Genomic DNA, 23,148 nt, shown 5'->3' on the forward strand with positions numbered 1-23,148 from the left:
TGTATGTATGTATGTATGTATGTATGTATGTATGTATGTATGTATGTATGTATGTATGTATGTATGTATGTATGTATGTATGTATGTATGTATGTATGTATGTATGTATGTATGTATGTATGTATGTATGTATGTATGTATGTATGTATGTATGTATGTATGTATGTATGTATGTATGTATGTATGTATGTATGTATGTATGTATGTATGTATGTATGTATGTATGTATGTATGTATGTATGTATGTATGTATGTATGTATGTATGTATGTATGTATGTATGTATGTATGTATGTATGTATGTATGTATGTATGTATGTATGTATGTATGTATGTATGTATGTATGTATGTATGTATGTATGTATGTATGTATGTATGTATGTATGTATGTATGTATGTATGTATGTATGTATGTATGTATGTATGTATGTATGTATGTATGTATGTATGTATGTATGTATGTATGTATGTATGTATGTATGTATGTATGTATGTATGTATGTATGTATGTATGTATGTATGTATGTATGTATGTATGTATGTATGTATGTATGTATGTACACACACAGTGTGTGCAAATGTAGCAAGTTATGGAGGTAAGGCAATAAATAGGCCAAGGCTATTTAGTCTGCCAAAAAGAATGCGGTGGTTGACTGAGTCGAAAGCCTTGGCCAGGTCGATGAAGACTGCTGCACAGTACTGTCTATTATCGATCGCGGTTATAATATCGTTTAGGACCTTGAGCGTGGCTGAGGTGCACCCATGACCAGCTCGGAAACCGGATTGCATAGCGGAGAAGGTACGGTGTGATTCGAAATGGTCTGTGATCTGTTTGTTAACTTGGCTTTTGAAAGGCAGGGCAGGATGGATATAGGTCTGTAACAGTTTGGATCTAGAGTGTCACCCCCTTTTGAAGAGGGGGATGACCACGGCAGCTTTCCAATCTCTGGGGATCTCAGACGATACGAAAGAGAGGTTGAACAGGCTAGTAATAGGGGTTGCGACAATTTCGGCGGCTAATTTTAGAAAGAAAGGGTCCAGATTGTCTAGCCCAGATGATTTGTGGGGGTCCAGATTTTGCAGTTCTTTCAGAACATCAGCTGTCTGAGTTTGTGTGAAGGAGAAGCGGGGGGGGCATGGGCAAGTTGCAGCGGAGGGTACAGAGCTGGTGACTGGGGTAGTGGTAGCCAGGTGGAAAGCATGGCCAGCCGTAGCAAAATGCTTGTTGAAATTCTCGATTATTGTAGATTTATCGGTGGTGATAGTGTTTCCTAGCCTCAGTGCAGTGGGCAGCTGGGAGGAGGTGCTCTTATTCGCCATGGACTTTAGTGTCCCAAAACTTTTTGGAGTTAGTGCTACAGGATGCACATTTCTGTTTAAAAAAGCTAGCCTTTGCTTTCCTAACTGCTTGTGTATATTGGTTCCTAACTTCCCTGAAAAGTTACATATCGTGGGGGCTATTCGATGCTAATGCAGTACGCCACAGGATGTTTTTGTGCTGTTCAAGGGCAGTCAAGTCTGAGGAGAACCAGGGGCTATATCTGTTCTTAGTTCTGAATTTTTTGAATGGGGCATGCTTATTTAAGATTGAGAGGAAAGCACTTTTAAAGAACAACCAGGCATCCTCTACTGACAGAATGAGATTGATATCCATCCAGGATACCAGGGCCAGGTCAATTAGGAAGGCCTGCTCGCTAAAGTGTTTTAGGGAGCGTTTGACAGTGATGAGGGGTGGTCGTTTGACCGCGGACCCGTTACGGACGCAGGCAATAAGGCAGTGATCGCTGAGATCCTGGTTGAAGACAGCGGAGGTGTATTTAGAGGGTAAGTTAGTCAGGATGATATCTATAAGGGTGCCCATGTTTACGGATTTAGGGTTGTACCTGGTAGGTTCCTTGATAATTTGTGTGAGATTGAGGGCATCTAGTTTGGATTGTAGGATGGCCGGGGTGTTAAGCATATCCCAGTTTAGGTCACCAAGCAGTACAAACTCTTGAGGATAGATGGGGGGCAATCAATTCACATATGGTGTCCAGGGCACAGCTGGGGGCTGAGGGGGGGTCTGTAGCAAGCGGCAACAGTGAGAGACTAATTTCTGGAAAGGTGGATCTTTAGAAATAGGAGCTCAAACTGTTTGGTCACAGACCTGTATAGTATGATAGCTCTGCAGGCTATCTTTACAGTAGATTGCAACTCCACCCCCTTTGGCAGTTCTATCTAGTCGGAAAATGTTGTAGTTGGGGATGGACATTTCTGCATTTTTGGTGGCCTTCCTAAGCCAGGATTCAGACACTGCTAGAACATCAGGGTTGGCGGAGTGTGCTAACGCAGTGAATAACTCAAACTTAGGGAGGAGGCTTCTGATGTTAACATGCAAAAAACCAATGCTTTTAAGGTTACAGAAGTCAACAAATGATAGCTCCTGGGGAGTAGGAGTGATACTGGGGGCTGCAGGGTTAACCTCTACATCACCAGAGGAACAGAGGAGGACTAGAATAAGGATACGGTTAAAGGCTTTAAGAACTGGTCTTCTAGTGTGTTGGGTACAGAGAGTGAAGGGGGCAGATTTCCTGGCGTTGTAGAATAGATTCAGGGCATTATGTACAGACAAGGATATGGAAGGATATGAGTATAGGGGAGGTAAACCTAAGCGTTGGGTAACAATGAAAGAGAGAGCATCACTGGAGGCACCGATTTGAGCCGGTCTCCGCGTTTATGGGGGGTGGAACAAAGGAGCTATTTGAGGCAGTTTGAGAGGGACTTGGGGCTTTACAGTGACGTGGTTTGTGATACAACAATTTCCAGCCAAGACACTTTGTTCGTTAAATTATTGCTGTTCAACATTAAAGCAAGTACAACTCTGTCCCTTCCTCTTCAATTGGTAAGAACGTGTTCCGCCTTTTAGCCATTCAAAAAGGGGTAGAAAAGTGGTATCATTGACTTGGATTTGTTTTCTCTATGAGCAGTAAAAAAATAAAAATCCTGCATATCGTCTGGAGATCTAAGATCAAATGATCAGAATTGATTCTCTACAAAACTTTTTTCTTAATTAGAATTGATAAATGGACAATCATTTCTGTAAAAGTAACAATGGGTTTTGTTTTTCTCAAGTTTTTATTTCTAGTTCTCAGGATTGTTGGCTGTGACCACAGCGGAGCTGGTGTCCGTTATCTCTCCCTAACCCTGAAGACCGTTTCTCTGCTCTGTTCCCTTTGGATTGAACTGAAGTCCCCCCTCCCTTTTCCCACCCCATCTCAAGTTTTTTTTTTCTTTTTTTTCCTCAAGTGCACTGAAGCATGTCATGAACACAATATCACGTTTTAAAATGTGAACGGTGTTGATCTCCCATCTTCACATCAGGTGTGAATGTCACCACCCTGTCTGTGCATCATGTAGAGGAATAGACATGCCAGGGTGGTTACTTTAGGCACCACGGAATGCATTTTCTTGTGTTTTCCTTATAAATTCTAACAGTAAAATTTTCTTTCTACTCTACCCCCTTCTCTTTCTCCTGTCAGTGTGGACCTGGTTCATGCTCAGCTGCGTGTGTGTGAGGGGCGTAGCCTGCCAGAGCTGGGCCTGAAGCAGGATAAGATCCGGATCAATGGCTTCGCCATCCAATGCCGTGTGACCACAGAGGACCCTGCCCGCGGCTTCCAGCCTGACACTGGGCGGCTTGAGGTAAGCAACAGGCTCCACCTCCCTGCAGACTACTGCCACTCAGTTATAATGAGCTGCATTTTCTCCATGTAGGGCCAAAAGGTTTCCTGACCATGAGCCCTGACTGAGAACTATTGGCCAGAATTTTCCTGATCAGACTCATGTCACGTGGGCAGGAAGAAACTCCTGGCCCTACTTATGCACGTCCATTGTAAGGGTAGCATTTTTTGTATGCAAGTGTTTTAGTGGATGCTCTAGACTGGGCCATCTCTGCTCTGAATGTTTGTTAGGGATGAGTTGCTTTTGGAAATACATAATTGAACAAATATTGACATCAACCTCCCCCTACTGGTTATGTTTGACATGTAGGCCTTGAATTAGTCCAAAATACTTGGCGGCTGTAGATTGTCTGGTCATCTCCATGGTCTTTCTGATTCACACTGAGGAGCTGGATATTCTCTTAATGCATTAAGAGTTCGGCCTCAGAACTGCTCTGACTGCCCTCGGGGGAGGTCTACCTGAGCACGTATCTGCTCAATTGCCAACCTTAAGGTCAGTCTCTCGCTCTCTCAAACTTAAGCTCCCTCACAAACTCATGCTATCTGGTTCTGTTTGTACAGGGGTTTTCCCTACTGGTGATTTTCGAAGTTATCGATGGAAGTTGACATATTCATGTCAGGTCTGGTGATGTTCGATACAGATCAGCACTAGCACCCCTACTACTGTAAATCCTCTCACCTGAGAAGCTACATGCATTCACGTAATCACCCGTCTTTCTAAACAGGTTTTTAGAAATGTTTGCTAATTTATAAAAAATTACAAAACTGAAAAATCACATTTTACATAAGTATTCAGACCCTTTACTCAGTACTCTGAAGCACCTTTGGCAGCGATTACAGCGTTGAGTCTTCTTGCGTATGATCCTACAAGCTTGGCACACCTGTATTTGGGGAGTTTCTCCCATTCTTCTCTGCAGATCCTAAAAATAATAAATAATTAAATAATAATTTAATAAGCTTGACAGATCCTCTCAAGCTCTGTCAGGTTGGATGGGGAGTGTCGCTGCACAGCTATTTTCAGGTCTCTCCAGAGAGAGTTCAATCGGGTTCAAGTCTGGGCTCTGGCTGGGCCACTCAAGGACATTCAGAGACTTGTCCTGAAGCCACTCCTGCATTGTCTTGGTTGTGTGCTTAAGGTCGTTGTCCTGTTGGAAGGTGAACCTTCGCCCCCAGTCTGCGGTCCTGAGTGCTCTGGAGCAGGTTTTCATCAAGGAGCTCGCTGTACTTTGCACCGTTCATCTTTCCCTCAATCCTGACTAGTCTCCTAGTCCCTGCTGCTGAAAAACATTCCCACAGCATGATGCTGCCACCACAATGATTCACCGTAGGGATGGTGCCAGGTTTCCTCCAGACGTGACGATTGGCATTCAGGCCAAAGAGTTCAATGTTGCTTTCATCAGACCAGAGAATCTTGTTTCTCATGGTCTGAGCGTCTTTAGGTGCCTTTTGGCAAACTCCAAGCGGGCTGTCATGGGCCTTTTACTGAGGAGTGGCTTCCGTCTGGCCACTATCATAAAGGCCTGCTAGGTGGAGTACTGCAGAGATGGTTGTCCTTTTGGAAGATTCTCCCATCTCCACAGAGGAACTCTGGAGTTCTGTCAGACTGACCATCGGGTTCTTGTTCACCTCCCTGACCAAGGCCCATCTCCCCCGATTGCTCAGTTTGGCCGGGCGGCCAGCTCTAGGAAGAGTCTTGTTGGTTCCAAACTTCTTCCATTTAAGAACAATGGAGGCCACTGTGTTCTTGGGGGACCTTCAATGCTGCAGAAATGTTTTTGTACCCTTCCCCAGATCTGTGCCTCGACACAATCCTGTCTCGGAGCTCTATGGACAATTCCTTCGACCTCCTGGCTTGGTTTTTGCTCTGACATGCACTGTCAACGGTGGGACCTTATAAAGACAGGTGTGTCTGGACTCCAATCAAGTTGTAGAAACATCTCAAGGATGATCAATGGAAGCAGGATGCACCTGAGCTCAATTTCGAGTCTCATACTTACGTAAATAAGGTATTTCAGTTTTTTATTTGTAATACATTTGCAAAAATGTTAACCTGTTTTCGCTTTGTCATTGTGTGTAGATTGAGAATTTTTTAAAATCCATTTTAGGATAATTTATTTATTTATTTATTTATTATTTTTTTTTTTTGTCATTTAGCAGACGCTCTTATCCAGAGCGACTTACAGGAGCAATTAGGGTTAAGTGCCTTGCTCAAGGGCACATCGACAGATTTTTCACGTAGTTGGCTCGGGGATTAGAACCAGCGACCTTTCGGTTACTGGCACAACGCTCTTACCCACTAAGCTACCTGCCGCCCCAGGATAAGGCAAACTGTTGAAATGTCAAGGGGTCTGAATACTTTCCGAATGCACTGTATATTTCAAATTATGTCAGTTGGCCTGCTGACTGTTTTAGCTCCGGTACCACTAGACTTGGCGCTCCGGTACCACTTGCCGTGAAGTAGCAGTGAGAACAGTCTATGACAACCAGGTTTTTGGCTAAAATTACCTGGTACTGGGTAAAGTTAATCATGCCGTTGACCTTAACAAGGGGTCCCAGGACCATAAAAATTGCCCCATAACAGCAAAGATCAACCAAATCAAATTTTATTGGCCACATGCGCCGAATACAACAGGTGCAGACATTAGTGAAATGCTTACTTACAGCCCTTAACCAATAGTGCATTTATTTTTTATAAAAAAGTAAAATAAAACAACAAAAAAGTGAGAAAAAAAGAGCAAAGTAAAATAAAATCACAGTAGGGAGGCTATATATACAGGGGGGTACCGGTGCAGAGTCAATGTGCGGGGGCACCGGCTAGTTGAGGTAGTTGAAGTAATATGTACATGTGGGTAGAGTTAAAGTGACTATGCATAAATAATTAACAGAGTAGCAGCAGCGTAAAAATATGGGGTGGGGGGGCAGTGCAAATAGTCCGGTTAGCCATGATTAGCTGTTCAGGAGTCTTATGGCTTGGGGGTAGAAGCTGTTGAGAAGTCTTTTGGACCTAGACTTGGCACTCCGGTACCGCTTGCCGTGCGGTAGCAGAGAGCACAGTCTATGACTAGGGTGTCTGGAGTCTTTGACAATTTTGAGGGCCTTCCTCTGACACCGCCTGGTATAGAGGTCCTGGATAGCAGTAAGCTTGGCCCCAGTGATGTACTGGGCCGTACGCACTACCTGCTGTAGTGCCTTGCGGTCGGAGGCCAAGCAGTTGCCATACCAGGCGGTGATGCAACCAGTCAGGATGCTCTCGATGGTGCATCTGTATAATTTTTTGAGGATCTGAGGACCCATGCCAAATCTTTTCAGTCTCCTGAGGGGGAATAGGCTTTGTCGTGCCCTCTTCACAACTGTCTTGGTGTGTTTGGACCATGATAGTTCGTTGGTGATGTGGACACCAAGGAACTTGAAGCTCTCAACCTGTTCCACTACAGCCCTGTCGATGAGAATGGGGGCGTGCTCAGTCCTCTTTTTCCTGTAGTCCACAATCATCTCCTTTGTCTTGGTCACGTTGAGGGAGAGGTTGTTATCCTGGCACCACACGGCCAGGTCTCTGACCTCCTCCCTATAGGCTGTCTCATCGTTGTCTGTGATCAGGCCTACCACTGTTGTGTCGTCGGCAAACTTAATGATGGTGTTGGAGTCGTGCCTGGCCATGCAGTCATGGGTGAACAGGGAGTACAGGAGGGGACTGAGCACGCACCCCTGAGGGGCCCCCGTGTTGAGGATCAGTGTGGCAGATGTGTTGTTACCTACCCTTACCACCTGGGGGCGGCCCGTCAGGAAGTCCAGGATCCAGTTGCAGAGGGAGGTGTTTAGTCCCAGGATCCTTAGCTTAGTGATGAGCTTTGAGGGAACTATGGTGTTGAATGCTGAGCTGTAGTCAATGAATAGCATTCTCACGTAGGTGTTCCTCTTGTCCAGGTGGGAAAGGGCAGTGTGGAGTGCAATAGAGATTGCATCATCTGTGGATCTGTTGGGGCGGTATGCAAACTGGAGTGAGTCTAGGGTTTCTGGGATAATGGTGTTGATGTGAGCCATGACCAGCCTTTCAAAGCACTTCATGGCTACAGACGTCAGTGCTACGGGTCGGTAGTCATTTAGGCAGGTTATCTTAGTGTCCTTGGGCACGGGGACTATGGTGGTCTGCTTGAAACATGTTGGTATTACAGACTCAGTCAGGGACATGTTGAAAATGTCAGTGAAGACACTTGCCAGTTGGTCAGCACATGCTCGGAGTACACGTACTGGTAATCCGTCTGGCCCTGCGGCCTTGTGAATGTTGACCTGCTTAAAAGTCTTACTCACATCGGCTACGGAGAGCGTGATCACATAGTCATCCAGAACAGCTGGTGCTCTCATGCATGCTTCAGTGTTGCTTGCCTCGAAGCGAGCATAGAAGTTGTTTAGCTCGTCTGGTAGGCTTGTGTCACTGGGAAGCTCGCGGCTGTGCTTCCCTTTTGTAGTCTAATAGTTTTCAAGCCCTGCCACATCCGACGAGCGTCAGAGCCGGTGTAGTACGATTCAATCTTAGTCCTGTATTGACTCTTTGCCTGTTTGATGGTTCGTCAAAGGGCATAGCGGGATTTCTTATAAGCGTCCGGGTTAGAGTCCCGCTCCTTGAAAGCGGCAGCTCTACCCTTTAGCTCAGTGCGGATGTTTCCTGTAATCCATGGCTTCTGGTTGGGGTATGTACGTACGGTCACTGTGGGGACGACATCATCAATGCACTTATTGATGAAGCCAGTGACTGATGTGGTGTACTCCTCAATGCTATCTGAAGAATCCCGGAACATGTTCCAGTCTGTGCTAGCAAAACAGTCCTGTAGCTTAGCATCTGCGTCATCTGACCACTTTTTTATTAACCGAGTCACTGGTGTTTCCTGCTTTAGTTTTTGCTTATAAGCAGGAATCAGGAGGATAGAGTTATGGTCAGATTTGCCAAATGGAGGGCGAGGGAGAGCTTTGGATGCATCTCTGTGTGTGGAGTAAAGGTGGTCTAGAGTTTTTTTTCCTCTGGTTGCACATTTAACATGCTGGTAGAAATTAGGTAGAACGGATTTAAGTTTCCCTGCATTAAAGTCCCCGGCCACTAGGAGCGCTGCCTCTGGATGAGTGTTTTCCTGTTGACTTATGGCCTTATACAGCTCATTCAGTGCAATCTTAATGCCAGCATTGGTTTGTGGTGGTAAATAGACAGTTATGAAAAATATAGATAAACTCTCTTGGTAAATAGTGTGGTCTACAGCTTATCATAAGATACTCTACCTCAGGTGAGCAAAACCTCGAGACTTCCTTAGTATTTGATTTTGTGCACCAGCTGTTGTTTACAAATATACACAGACCGCCACCCCTTTTCTTACCGGAGTCAGCCGTTCTATCCTGCCGATGTAGCGTATTGCCCGCTAGCTGTATGTTATCCATGTCGTCGTTCAGCCACGACTCGGTGAAACATAAGATATTACAGTTTTTAATGTCCCGTTGGTAGGATAACTGTAATCTTAGGTCATCCAATTTATTTTCCAAGGATTGAAGATTGTCTAATAGGATTGATGGGAGCGGCAGTTTACTCGCTCGCCGTCGGATCCTTACAAGGCACCCCGACCTACGTCTACGATATCGTCGTCTCTTCCTCATGCGAATTACGGGGATTTGGGCCTTGTCGGGTGTCTGTAGGATATCCTTCGCGCCATTCAAGGCGATTCCACCATATTTTACAGTAGGTATGGGGTACTTTTCTGCTTATGCATCCTTATTTCGATGCCAAACCCACCACTGGTGTGCAAGGGGGGAAAAAACCAAAATCAAAAAATGTCTATCTGAGCAATTATATTAGTATAAAATGTTAGAATTTTTTTGAGCATACAATATAGCTCAGTATTTATTTGTGTATTTTTTGCTCCGCTTTATCAAGGGTGCCAATAATTTTGGACCTGACTGTAGGTTGCAGCAGTAGCTAGCGTCATGACTAACTAGCTAGTTAGGTAGCTAACCAAAAAATATCAGGAATAGTAATAATCAGTTTGCATTTATTGCTGTTATAGTAAAGTGCCCTAGTTGTTCCATTGTGTGTTTCCAAATCCTGAATCCATCGATACTATTTGACTTGTTGCAGCCGGGATCGGGACGTGTGCCCCCAGGTAGCAGCTTCTTTGAATATCCAAGTGCATGGGTGTGTCATTGGTTGAGCTGGACAATCAGCAGTTTTTCTGAAGTATACGCCAAACCACTCTGTTGTTTCCCAACAGGCCAAGCAGGGGGCACAGAAAAGCTGCTTTTTACATCCTTTTAATTATTATTTTATAATTAAAATTAATTTTTTATATTGTAGTTCATTTTCGGTAATATTTCATAGAATTTGGAACACTGGACAGATACTTTAATATTTGTCATTGGTTCTATAGGAAATGACTGCCATTGGATCAGTTTACTTTGTTAGGTTGTCAACGGCAGTGTTGTAGTACTCAAGTCCAGGACTTGGACTTGACTTGGACTCAAGTCACAATTTTCGTGACTCGACCAGTCAAGAAAATCTCTCTCCATTGCATAATTCACTGCAATAGCTACTGTATTAGCTAGCCCTACTAATGTGCAACGCTGTAAGTCTGCTTACTTCCTACATTATGAAATGTAGCTTCAAACATTGTTGAATGGCAGCTTTTAGTCTGGCAAGGGTCTCGTGACTTGACTTGGGGCTAAGACTGGCCCTGGGCTAGCTTATCCCGTGTTCACACAGGCATTTGTTAACCACGGGCTAAGCTTTAGCCCAGGGTTCACACTTGTATTCCAAAGCCCTGGGCTAACGTACAAACACACATTATTTCCAACATTGATGGTTTGTATAAACCTTGCCCCTCCGACCTCGGAAACAATGTTTCACTTTTGAAAAGCGATCTCGCCCCTTTACAGAGAATGCTGTGCACGGACAAGACATCAACTTTTCTCATCCAGGCGAAATCGTACAACAATATTATTATGGATAGCTATATCCAATTAAATGTAAATAAAAAAGCTATGAGAACAGATGGAGCGTTTGCTGCCCTTCCAGCTGTAGAGTTTGTGGCTTCAGTTGGCTAGCTAAGTGAGAAGACGTTAGTGGTTGAGTCGACTCCAAAATAATCGATTCCTCGACTCCTCCTATTTCTGAGTGTCAAGCTTCGATTCCGCTATGGATTAACTCCTAAGATTTTGTATTTTTGCAACGGAGAGGACTATTTTCCATAGTCTACTTCGAGACCACAAACTCTCACATCTCGCAGCAAAGAAAGAGTGAGCTAGTGAGGGAGAGCTGGGAGGGGCAGAGCCAGACAGTCAGAACCGTGCATCGCTAATCAACAGATGTAGGTTATTGAAATGCTGTATTTCGCAATTTCTTTGCTTGCAATGTCTCACGAAAGTTCACTAAAGTAGGGGCTATCAGTCAGTAGGTTGAGCTATTCTACACACAACAGACTGAAGCTCAAACACACACCAGCGTTTTCATAGGGAAGAGAAAGGGGAGCCGAGGGGCGAGCAGAGGGGCAGTCAGAACCGTGCACATAGGCTATATCTTAGTAATCTAGCAATGCCTCGTAAATTCACCAAAAGTATATTCAAGTAGGGTATAATATTAGGCTATCAATGAGTATGGCTAAGCTATTCTTCATAGTGCCAGTGAATTGAAGTTGAACATCGCCAAATGCATTAGTTTAATTAGGCCTAAAAGTGCAATAAAAAGTATTATCTATAGCTTATTTAGTGAAACTCTGGCTGGCTGTTGATGTCCTAGGTCAGGGCTCTCCCATCCTGTTCCTCTAGAGCTACCTACCTTGTATGTTTCTGCTCCAACCCCAGTTGTAACTAACCTGATTCAGCTTATCAACCAGCTAATTATTGAATCAGATGCGCTAGATTAGGTTTAGAGTGAACCTACCGGATGGTAGCTCTCCACGAAAAGGGTTGGAGAGCCCTGTCCTAGGCAAAAGATCACAAAGCAGCATCCACGCTAAACCTTTTGGAAATGGGGAGACCTATACATCTGGCAGCCAACACGAGTTATCAGTGTAGCTTATCGTCTGGACATGACGTTGAAATATCTTCGCCTACAATAATAATCTCCCGGCTTCCATCATAAGAATGACTAATCCTATGTGAATCGTCCTCTGGAATAACGCACAGGCTTGGATAATAATTACAAAACCAACGTCTCTAGTAATACCTGTCCGAAAAGGGCTATAACATGGCAAAGAATAGGTTTATCAGCATAGAGTGCGCCGCGTCATCCCATGGGATCCATCAAGGCGGCACAAATTAGAAATATCACTGAAATATTCTAGTTCCTACACATCACCTTCTATATTCAAACAAAATAGGCCCTTTTATAGGTAAATTGGCAGCATCATGCTCATGTCAGTCCTCTCAAGGGTTCTTAAACTTTTTCAGCCTGGGACCCATATTAAAAATGGTGTGTTTTCCTGGGATCCAAGCTTATGAAAACATGGAACTATACATATCGGTACATTTCATTGCCCTTATGCCTAAAACAAATGTAATATAGACTAAAACAAATAACAATGAAATAAAATACCCATATAAATAGCAATTCATGTTTATTTTTCCCCATTTAAAAACACATCTCTCTAGGTTGGAACTGTTGCTGTTAAAATACAATAAATCATTTTCATTCTGAACTAGAATAAACTGACTGATCACATCACATAGAGCTGACCCCATTTAGTCGACTGGTCAATTGTTTGGTCGATAGGCTGTTGGTCGACCAAGATTTCTTTAGTTGAGCAGTAGCACAAAAATATATATTTCATGGTGTACAAGACACCTGTCTGATTGGCCTGATCCATTGTGGAGGCTGTTGGGATGGCACAGTCCATCAGTCTAAGACATGTGCTACTGAAATTGTATATGGTTATATTAAGTAAGAACAATGGTGTAGCAAATGCACTTTCTCCCGCATTTGATAGCGGTCGCTGTCTGCTGTTCTGAAACATCAGTGCGCTGTTGAATTGGCCCTTTTTCCTGGACCATGTTGTTATGTGCATAATAGCAAAGTTAACCAGTATATTGGTGTTGAGAACAATGCGGCGGAGGCAGCAGCAGAGTTAGGAGACGAGAAAACAGCCCTTGCCTTAATTTAAGAAAAGTGAGTAGGGGGGAAACCCAAACTTAATTAGATCTATAATCAATAGCCTAACTGTTAAATGTGCCTGGCTTTATAAAATCATCCATATTCTGTATATCTACTGAAATAAGACAGATCCTGCTTCTGTTGCGTGTTTGTTTAATAGCCTACTGATTCCATGAGCACCAACACATGTCCGAAAAACAATTTCACAAATTCTGCTGTTTTTAATCTTTGCTATGCTTACACTTTTTTTCTTTAACAGCCTCTCTGGTATTACTTACTATTTATTTAGTGTTTACATTCTTCCAAATTGTCAAATAATTTTTCTTAATTTACTTATTATTATTATTATAATAATAGTAATAATAACAATAAGTAATGTCATTATCATTAGTAGGCTTAGTAGTTTTATAGCAGCCTTGTATAACCACCATCGAGCTGTAGGCCTAAGTGCATCCTGTTCAGTCTTGATACCGTAACTTAGGCCTATATTTCAATACTTTTATATAGGCTACTGTATCAATAAATGATTAATTCCTTCATGTCATCACACAGCGTATAAGTCATTCATGATTTGAAATGCTATCAAGCATTTTACTTTTAAAATAAAATAACAAAGCGATCCTTGAATAATTAGCGTAAACAATAAATAAACCCTTCCATTTCGGCAATTGCATTCTCGAATGCTTGCGACTGTTTAGTCTTTGCTGTAATAAAGGTTTTACATTTTTTTTTTAACTGGCCTCTTACGAGTGCTCAGACTTTCCGACCTGAAGATCACTGACCTGAAGATCACTGACCTCATGATTTGACCTCGTATTTTTCATAGTTCCCAGATGATTTGAACGCTGCATGAAGGCACAATCTGCTGCTGGACTAGCACCAACGTGTGGGTTTCAAGATCGTGTGGGTGTGATCTTCAAGAAAACTGATGAAAAAATATTAGGTAAATTGCGAAGCACACGGTCATCTCCCTCCTACTCGCACTGCTGCCAAACTGAGCAGACACCGCTGATAAACAGAGAGTGCAGTTGCGCTTGGCCAAATCAATTCCAGTAATTAATGAAATAATTTATACATTTACTGAGACGTCGCGACCCAACAATAACAGGTCCGTGACCCACTTTGGGTCGCAACCCATACTTTAAGGCTGCAGTCTAGAACGCAAATGTAGTCTTCCTAGTAGGTCTGCGATAATGAGGTGGTGTGTGCGCATCCGTTTCAGCATGTTTTGGGAGTTACGCAAGCGTCGACTCCTTTCGACTCCAATCACAGGAGTCGGACCCGTCTCCAAAAATCCTGGAGTCATGCACCATTAGAAGACATTAGCCAGCCTGCATAGCAACCACTTTTGTCAGCCATGGCAACCAATGTTTTTGCACATTAAATTAAAATATTTTTTTGTTTTTTTGTCGTCAAATGAAATGGTATAAATGTACTTCAAATAGCTTGCAGAACGCATCAGAAGCATGTGCAAATTTAAGTTTGACCCAGTTTCACACTGGCTATTTTGGCAGTGTTTCTGGGGCTAGCCCCGAAAAGTCGGTGCTAATCCTGCTCCAGAGCAAGGCCAGCTTGCCCTGGGCTAAGGTTGGTGCTAGCCTACTTTAGAATGTGGAAGTGTGAACACTCCCTTAGCCCTGGGCTAAGGTGCAGTGTGAACGACAACTCGAACACTAGGGACTTGACTCGAGGTTTAGGGACTTGACTACAACACTGCGTACAGGACTACTTCACAAAAATTTTACAATCAAGTCTCCATTGTATGAGTAGAATGGTTGAATTTAGTCAAATTGCTACAATTTATGTAATAAATGGGAATTAGAACAATATCTCCATAACCATGTCAAAGTTCCAAATGGAACTTTGCCTGCTGTGTTATTTGTGGCATAAGAATGTAGGTGATCACCTGAGAATTATACCTGCAGTGACATTATGCTGGAAAGTATGAAAATGTATGCACTCACTAAGTTGCTCTGGATAAGAACGTCTGCTAAATGACTAAAATGTAAAGAACATTGGATTGAGTCATGGTAATATACAGTGGGGAGAACAAGTATTTGATACACTGCCGATTTTGCAGGTTTTCCTACTTACAAAGCATGTAGAGGTCTGTAATTTTTATCATAGGTACACTTCAACTGTGAGAGACGGAATCTAAAACAAAAATCCAGAAAATCACATTGTATGATTTTTAAGTAATTAATTTGCATTTTATTGCATGACATAAGTATTTGATACATCAGAAAAGCAGAACATAATATTTGGTACAGAAACCTTTGTTTGCAATTACAGAGATCATACGTTTCCTGTAGGTCTTGACCAGGTTTGCACACACTGCAGCAGGGATTTTGGCCCACTCCTCCATACAGAACTTCTCCAGATCCTTCAGGTTTCGGGGCTGTCGCTGGGCAATACGGACTTTCAGCTCCCTCCAAAGATTTTATATTGGGTTCAGGTCTGGAAACTGGCTAGGCCACTCCAGGACCTTGAGATGCTTCTTACGGAGCCACTCCTTAGTTGCCCTGGCTGTGTGTTTCGGGTCGTTGTCATGCTGGAAGACCCAGCCACGACCCATTTTCAATGCTCTTACTGAGGGAAGGAGGTTGTTGGCCAAGATCTCGCGATACATGGCCCCATCCATCCTCCCCTCAATACGGTGCAGTCGTCCTGTCCCCTTTGCAGAAAAGCATCCCCAAAGAATGATGTTTCCACCTCCATGCTACACGGTTGGGATGGTGTTCTTGGGGTTGTACTCATCCTTCTTCTTCCTCCAAACACGGCGAGTGGAGTTTAGACCAAAAAGCTCTATTTTTGTCTCATCAGACCACATGACCTTCTCCCATTCCTCCTCTGGATCATCCAGATGGTCATTGGCAAACTTCAGACGGGCCTGGACATGCGCTGGCTTGAGCAGGGGGGCCTTGCGTGCGCTGCAGGATTTTAATCCATGACGGCGTAGTGTGTTACTAATGGTTTTCTTTGAGACTGTGGTCCCAGCCCTCTTCAGGTCATTGACCAGGTCCTGCCGTGTAGTTCTGGGCTGATCCCTCACCTTCCTCATGATCATTGATGCCCCACGAGGTGAGATCTTGCATGGAGCCCCAGACCGAGGGTGATTGACCGTCATCCTGAACTTCTTCCATTTTCTAATAATTGCGCCAACAGTTGTTGCCTTCTCACTAAGCTGCTTGCCTATTGTCCTGTAGCCCATCCCAGCCTTGTGCAGGTCTACAATTGTATCCATGATGTCCATACACAGCTCTCTGGTCTTGGCCATTGTGGAGAGGTTGGAGTCTGTTTGATTGAGTGTGTGGACAGGTGTCTTTTATACAGGTAACGAGTTCAAACAGGTGCAGTAAATACAGGTAATGAGTGGAGAACAGGAGGGCTTCTTAAAGAAAAACGAACAGGTCTGTGAGAGCCGGTATTCTTACTGGTTGGTAGGTGATCAAATACTTATGTCATGCAATAAAATGCAAATTATTTACTTAAAAATCATACAATGTGATTTTTGGATTTTTGTTTTAGATTCCGTCTCTCACAGTTGAAGTGTACCTATGATAAAAATTACAGACCTCTACATGCTTTGTAAGTAGTAAAACCTGCAAAATCGGCAGTGTATCAAATACTTGTTCTCCCCACTGTATATTCCCCCATTATTTAGTGGAGGTGGAAAAAATGTGAGCAATGAATGAACAGAAACTGCAACCAATGACACAACCTGGGGCGTAGCAAAACATTTAGCAACTGAAATAATTTACTGAAAACGTGTTGCCCTGTTTGTCACACTTGCTCGTCTCTCCACCCACTGGTGCCCACTGCCCAGGAAACTCTTGATGCTCATACTTGAAAGCACAACTTTGGCTAGATCATTGATTAAGGATAGGGAAATGAATCTCTTGTGGACAGACTATGTAAACATAATCTGACCAAATTATGCAAGACTTTAGTTCCGAATTAACAGATTATTGAGAAACTGACCCGATCAGGACTACTTCACAAATATTTAATTATGAAGTCCCCATTGTAAGGGTAGAATGGTTTAATTTAGTCAAATTGCCACTATGTAATAAAAGGGAATTTGAACAGTATCCCCTTTTTAAGCGTGTCAACGTTCCTAGTGGAACTTTGCCTGCTGTGATCTTTGTGGCATAAGAATGCAGTTAATTACCTGATAATTATACCTGCATTGACATTATGCTGAAAAGAACATTTAGTCTTTGGTATGACTCGGCTGGGGATCGAACTCCTTTTTTAAAATTATGTTTTGTCACACACCGGTTAGGTGTAGTGAAATATTGTTTTACAGGGTCAGCCATAGTAGTGCAGTGCTCCTGGAGCAAATTAGGGGTTAAGTGCCTTGCTCAAGGACACATCGAAAAAAATAATCCATTGTCGGCTCGGGTATTCGAACCAGTGACCTTTCGGTTACTGGCCCAAAGCTCTAACCGCTCTACCTGCCGTCCTAATCTCAGGGTGGAAAATAACCACAATGCCACAGAGTTGGTAATGTGCAACACTGTAAATCAGCTTGCTTTCTACATTATGAAATGTAGCTTCAAAGACTGCTGGACTACAGCTTTTAGCCTACCAAGGGACTATTAACTCGACTTGGGACTGAAGTATTCTGAACTAAAATATAAATGCAACATGTAAAGTGTTGGTCCCATGTTTTATGAGTTGAAATAAAAGATCCCAGAAATGTTCCATACACACAAAAAGCTAGTTTCTCTCTGATTTTGTGTACAAGTTTGTTTACATCCCTGTTAGTGAGCATTTCTTCTTTGCCAAGATAATCCATCCACCTGACAGGTGTGTGTTTGTCAGGTGAAGCATGGAGGTAATTGTAATTACCGCAATTTGATAGGTCATCGGGGTTAAATGACCGTTCAGTGTATTGGCAGCAAAGAGGGTGCATTGATTGACTGACTGATGTTCCTGCTTTGGAAGCCAGTGAACGCGTAAGTGGCGGGCACCACACTGATAGATTTCGATGTATTCTCTGGCATGCCTCCCACATACAATAGATTAGCACAACACGTTTAACAAGAATGTTTCATCGTATTTGTGCTGACAGCATCTATAGATGCCTATATACACTCAACAAAAATATAAACGCAACATGTAAAGTGTTGGTTTCATGAGCTGAACTAAAAGGCCCCTGAAATTTTCCATATGCACAAAAGCTTATTTCTCTCATTTTGTGCACAAATTTGTTTACATCCTTGTTGGTGAGCATTTCTCCGTTGCCAAGATAATCCATCCACCTGACAGGTGTGGCATATCAAGAAGCTGACTAAACAGTATGATCATTACACAGGTGCACCTTGTGCTGGGGACAATAAAAGGCCACTCTAAAATGTGCAGTTTTGTCACACAGCACAATGCCGCAGATGCCTCATGTTTTGAGGGAGTGTGCAATTGGCATGCTGACTGCAGGAATGTCCACCAGAGCTGTTGCCAGAGAAATGAATTTCTCTACCATGAGCGGCCTCAAACGTCGTTTTAGAGAATTTGGCAGTACGTCCAACCGGCCTCACAACCGCAGACCATGTGTAACCAAGCTAGCCCAGGACCTCCACATCGGTCTTCACCTGCGGGATCATCTGAGACCAGCCACCCGGACAGCTGATGAAACTGTGGGTTTGCACAACCAAATAAGTTTTGCAGAAACCGTCTCAGGGAAGCTCATCTGCATGCTCGTTGTCCTCCCCAGGGTCTTGACCTGACTGCAGTTCGATGTCGTAACTGACTTTTGCTGATGTCAACGTTGTGAACAGAGTGCCCCATGGGGGCGGTGGGGTTATGGTATGGGCAGGCATAAGCTACGGACAACGAACACAATTGCATTTTATCGATGGCCATTTGAATGCACAGAGATACGGTGACGAGATTCTGAGGCCCATTGTCGTGCCATTCATCTGCTGCCATCACCTCATGTTTCAGCGTGATAATGCACAGCCCCATGTCGCAAGGATCTGTATGCAATTCCTGGAAGCTGAAAATATCCCAGTTCTTCCATGGCCTGCGTACTCATCAGACATGTCACCCATTGAGCATGTTTTGGGATGCTCTGGATTGATGTGTACGACAGCGTGTTCCAGTTTCCGCTAATATCAGCAACTTCGACACAACCATTGAAGAGTGGGACAACATTCCACAGGCCACAATCAACAGCCTGAACAACACTATGCGAAGGAGTTGTCGGGCTGCATGAGGTAGATGGTGGTCACACCAGATATTCACTGGTTTTCTGATCCACGCCCCTACTTTTTTTTTTTTTTTTTAAGGCGTCTGACCAACCGATGCATATCTGTATTCCCAGTCATGTGAAATCCATAGATTAGTGGGGACTGATTTCCTTATATGAACTGTAACTCAGTAAAATCTTTGAAATGTTTGTTTATTTTTGTTCATTGTATATATGACTTGGACTCGAACACTAGGGACTCGAGGTTGACAGACTTAACTGCATCAATGGTTCCTTCGAATTATTTTGACATCAGTCAAGATGTTTTTTTGTATTCTGTTCACTAACTGGACAGGTGGTAAATGACGTAACTACACATGAAAATGATCTAAGTTTCAAAGTAAGCAGAGGTAAATCCATCTGGCAAGGAAATGTTCAGTATGCCAAGAAATTGACGTGTTTTATTTTTCTTATCGCTGTATCATCATCAGTCATCATGATAATTATAGTATTTCTTTATAAACATAATTACTGTGATGAATGTTGAGCTGATAAATTCCAGTCTGTTTGGAATGTGAGCTCCCCATTCTACTGATGAGGTGCTGGAGGGCACCAATGATCTCTCTTTAGTCATCTGATTAGCTGTAATTTAAACTCCACGCATACCATTCTTCCTGTAGATATTCTCAAGGGCATGAACAATACCTTGGATACATTTGGGCTTGCATTTGAGAATACTACACAAAAGTCAAGGTTGTACACGTTACGTTTTGTTGAATTGGTCAATTTTAAGACTTCCATGTTTTGATATTTGTTGGCTTTCACAGCTCTACCTGCATGACTTTAAACACGTGGTGGCATTTCAGTTTTTATTGCCTGTGCTTCTCAGATAGCCCAGGGAATCAAGTCAAAGCTGACCATTACATTAGTATTCTGTATTAAGCCCTGTGTTTGACGGTTTTGTAAACATGGGGGTAATGTGGGAAGTGACAGGATATTCCCAAGGATACAGTGGGGAAAAAAAGTATTTAGTCAGCCACCAATTGTGCAAGTTCTCCCACTTAAAAAGATGAGAGAGGCCTGTAATTTTCATCATAGGTACACGTCAACTATGACAGACAAAATGAGAAAAAAATTCCTGAAAATCACATTGTAGGATTTTTTATGAATTTATTTGCAAATTATGGTGGAAAATAAGTATTTGGTCAATAACAAAAGTTTCTCAATACTTTTATATACCCTTTGTTGGCAATGACACAGGTCAAACGTTTTCTGTAAGTCTTCACAAGGTTTTCACACACTGTTGCTGGTGTTTTGGCCCATTTCTCCATGCAGATCTCCTCTAGAGCAGTGATGTTTTGGGGCTGTCGCTGGGCAACACGGACTTTCAACTCCCTCCAAAGATTTTCTATGGGGTTGAGATCTGGAGACTGGCTAGGCCACTCCAGGACCTTGAAATGCTTCTAACGAAGCCACTCCTTCGTTGCCCGGGCGGTGTGTTTGGGATCATTGTCATGCTGAAAGACCCAGCCACGTTTCATCTTCAATGCCCTTGCTGATGGAAGGAGGTTTTCACTCAAAATCTCACGATACATGGCCCCATTCATTGTTTCCTTTACACGGATCAGTCGTCCTGGTCCCTTTGCAGAAAAACAGCCCCAAAGCATGATGTTTCCACCCCCATGCTTCACAGTAGGTATGGTGTTCTTTGGATGCAACTCAGCATTCTTTGTCCTCCAAACACGACGAGTTGAGTTTTTACCAAAAAGTTCTATTTTGGTTTCATCTGACCATATGACATTCTCCCAATCCTCTTCTGGGTCATCCAAATGCACTCTAGCAAACTTCAGACGGGACATGTACTGGCTTAAGCAGGGGGACACGTCTGGCACTGCAGGATTTGAGTCCCTGGCGGCGTAGTGTGTTACTGATGGTAGGCTTTGTTACTTTGGTCCCAGCTCTCTGCAGGTCATTCACTAGGTCCCCCCGTGTGGTTCTGGGATTTTTGCTCACCGTTCTTGTGATCATTTTGACCCCACGGGGTGAGATCTTGCGTGGAGCCCCAGATCGAGGGAGATTATCAGTGGTCTTGTATGTCTTCCATTTCCTAATAATTGCTCCCACAGTTGATTTCTTCAAACCAAGCTGCTTACCTATTGCAGATTCAGTCTTCCCAGCCTGGTGCAGGTCTACAATTTTGTTTCTGGTGTCCTTTGACAGCTCTTTGGTCTTGGCTATAGTGGAGTTTGGAGTGTGACTGTTTGAGGTTGTGGACAGGTGTCTTTTATACTGATAACAAGTTCAAACAGGTGCCATTAATACAGGTAACGAGTGGAGGACAGAGGAGCCTCTTAAAGAAGAAGTTACAGGTCTGTGAGAGCCAGAAATCTTGCTTGTTTGTATGTGACCAAATACTTATTTTCCACCATAATTTGCAAATAAATTCATTAAAAATCCTACAATGTGATTTTCTGGATTTTCTTTTCTCAATTTGTCTGTCATAGTTGACGTGTACCTATGATGAAAATTACAGGCCTCATCTTTTTAAGTGGGAGAACTTGCACAATTGGTGGCTGACTAAATACTTTTTTCCCCCACTGTAGGTGTCATAGAATGGAACATGTACTTGTGGATTCCGAGCAGGGAACGAAGTTACTTGCAGACATTCTATAAACATGCGAAGTATGTTAGTGGTGGCTGGCTTTCTAGGCTCTCTGGCAGTGTAATATGTCTAATAGGGTGGTCCAAGACAATACTTACTGCTCTCTTAGGTTTTGCACTAGAATTGGATGTGGTCTCTGCACTCTGCAGACTAGCTTCCACATTAACCAAACCACTGTTGAATAAAGAATATTACTATTTCCATATCCTGTATTGTAGACTAACTGGACCAGGATCATTCATGTGCTTCATTTATTCATTTAGATACATATTTTACGTAAGCAGTTAATTTGGGTCTGCATCCCATCCCAACCACACCCCACTCAGCACAGTGAGACGTCGCCAGCTCCCTCCAATTCTGAATATGTATTAGTACCGGTCCTGTTCTCTTCATCCATAGGGGGATGAATACTTGAGCCAATGTACTGAGCAGTGCATGTTCCAGGAGAGCATTCTGTCTGGGTGTTCTGATATCTCCTGCTCAGACTAACTTATACTGGCTGGCACATTTATTCATGGTTTTAAATTCAGAATGACCCCTGAATGACTTTAGATACCCCTAGAAAGTCGTTGTCCTCAGACAGGTTTTTAACTTCTCATCCAATTCTTGGAATAGCATAATTATTAGTATTATAAGGTTGTAAGTTTACAAAAAAGTTGCTTGTTTCCATCCATTTTTCTGGAAGATTACCCTTTTGAAATACTTTAATCTTGTTCGCCATTTCTCTTCCCTGCTTTGGTTAGTCTCTCACTTGTAACCAAAGTGTTTAATGACGTAGCTACCTGGCATTAGACAGAGAAGGCGGCTCAAGGCAGTGCTGACGTCTGGACTGCAAGTCTCAGCCACGTTCAATACTCCCTGAGGAGTATTTCTTCCCGTTATGCTGTCTCTCTATTGTTCTACTGCCTCTGCTGTTCTCCCCTGATAATGTACAAACAGCTGACCTCAAACTACTGCATTGAGGTGAGATTAGAAAATGAGATTGATGGATCTGAATATTTCATGTGCTCGAGTTTGTCTGGCTGTTTTTGCTGCAATATTGATAATGTCACTGAGCAAGGAGATGGATGTTTCATGTACCTCAGTTGGCATTAGTGGCCTTCCAACCCTGTGTGCAGTGACTTTAGGTTTAGGTTGGAAGGTAGGTAGGGGGAGGAGGAGTTGAATCAGTCCACGACTGTATATATAGCATCAAAGGTGGGCTGATTTGGCCTCATTTTTTGGCTTGGTGATTAAGAAATGCAGCGGCCATGACTGAAGCCAAAACGAGAGTTGTCTTTTTAGTGTGTGTGTGTGTTTGCACGTAGCAAGCATTTGAACATTCACTCTGCCAAAACAGTAAACAGTTAGTCACTCATCCATCTAGATAACTTGAAACTGTCTAAGCAGGTCTTGTCTTGAAGTTGCCTATGCTAGCGCTTGCCGACTTCTTTAGCCAATTAGCTTCAGCCGGCTG

General features: G+C 43.2%; 1 protein-coding gene across 1 annotated transcript in view; it reads left to right on the top strand.

Moving 5' to 3' along the window:
- LOC311099505 (pyruvate carboxylase, mitochondrial-like) overlaps positions 1-23,148 on the top strand; it is a 112,887-nt gene that overhangs the window by 29,364 nt on the left and 60,375 nt on the right. The window contains exon 9 of the mRNA XM_084140208.1: positions 3,519-3,681. Within this exon, the coding sequence (XP_083996334.1) occupies positions 3,519-3,681 (163 nt within the window). The remainder of the gene's footprint in view (positions 1-3,518; positions 3,682-23,148) is intronic.

The sequence above is a fragment of the Coregonus lavaretus genome, assembly GCF_964263955.1.
Source record: "Coregonus lavaretus genome assembly, chromosome: 24".
NCBI classification, from domain to species: Eukaryota; Metazoa; Chordata; class Actinopteri; order Salmoniformes; family Salmonidae; genus Coregonus; species Coregonus lavaretus.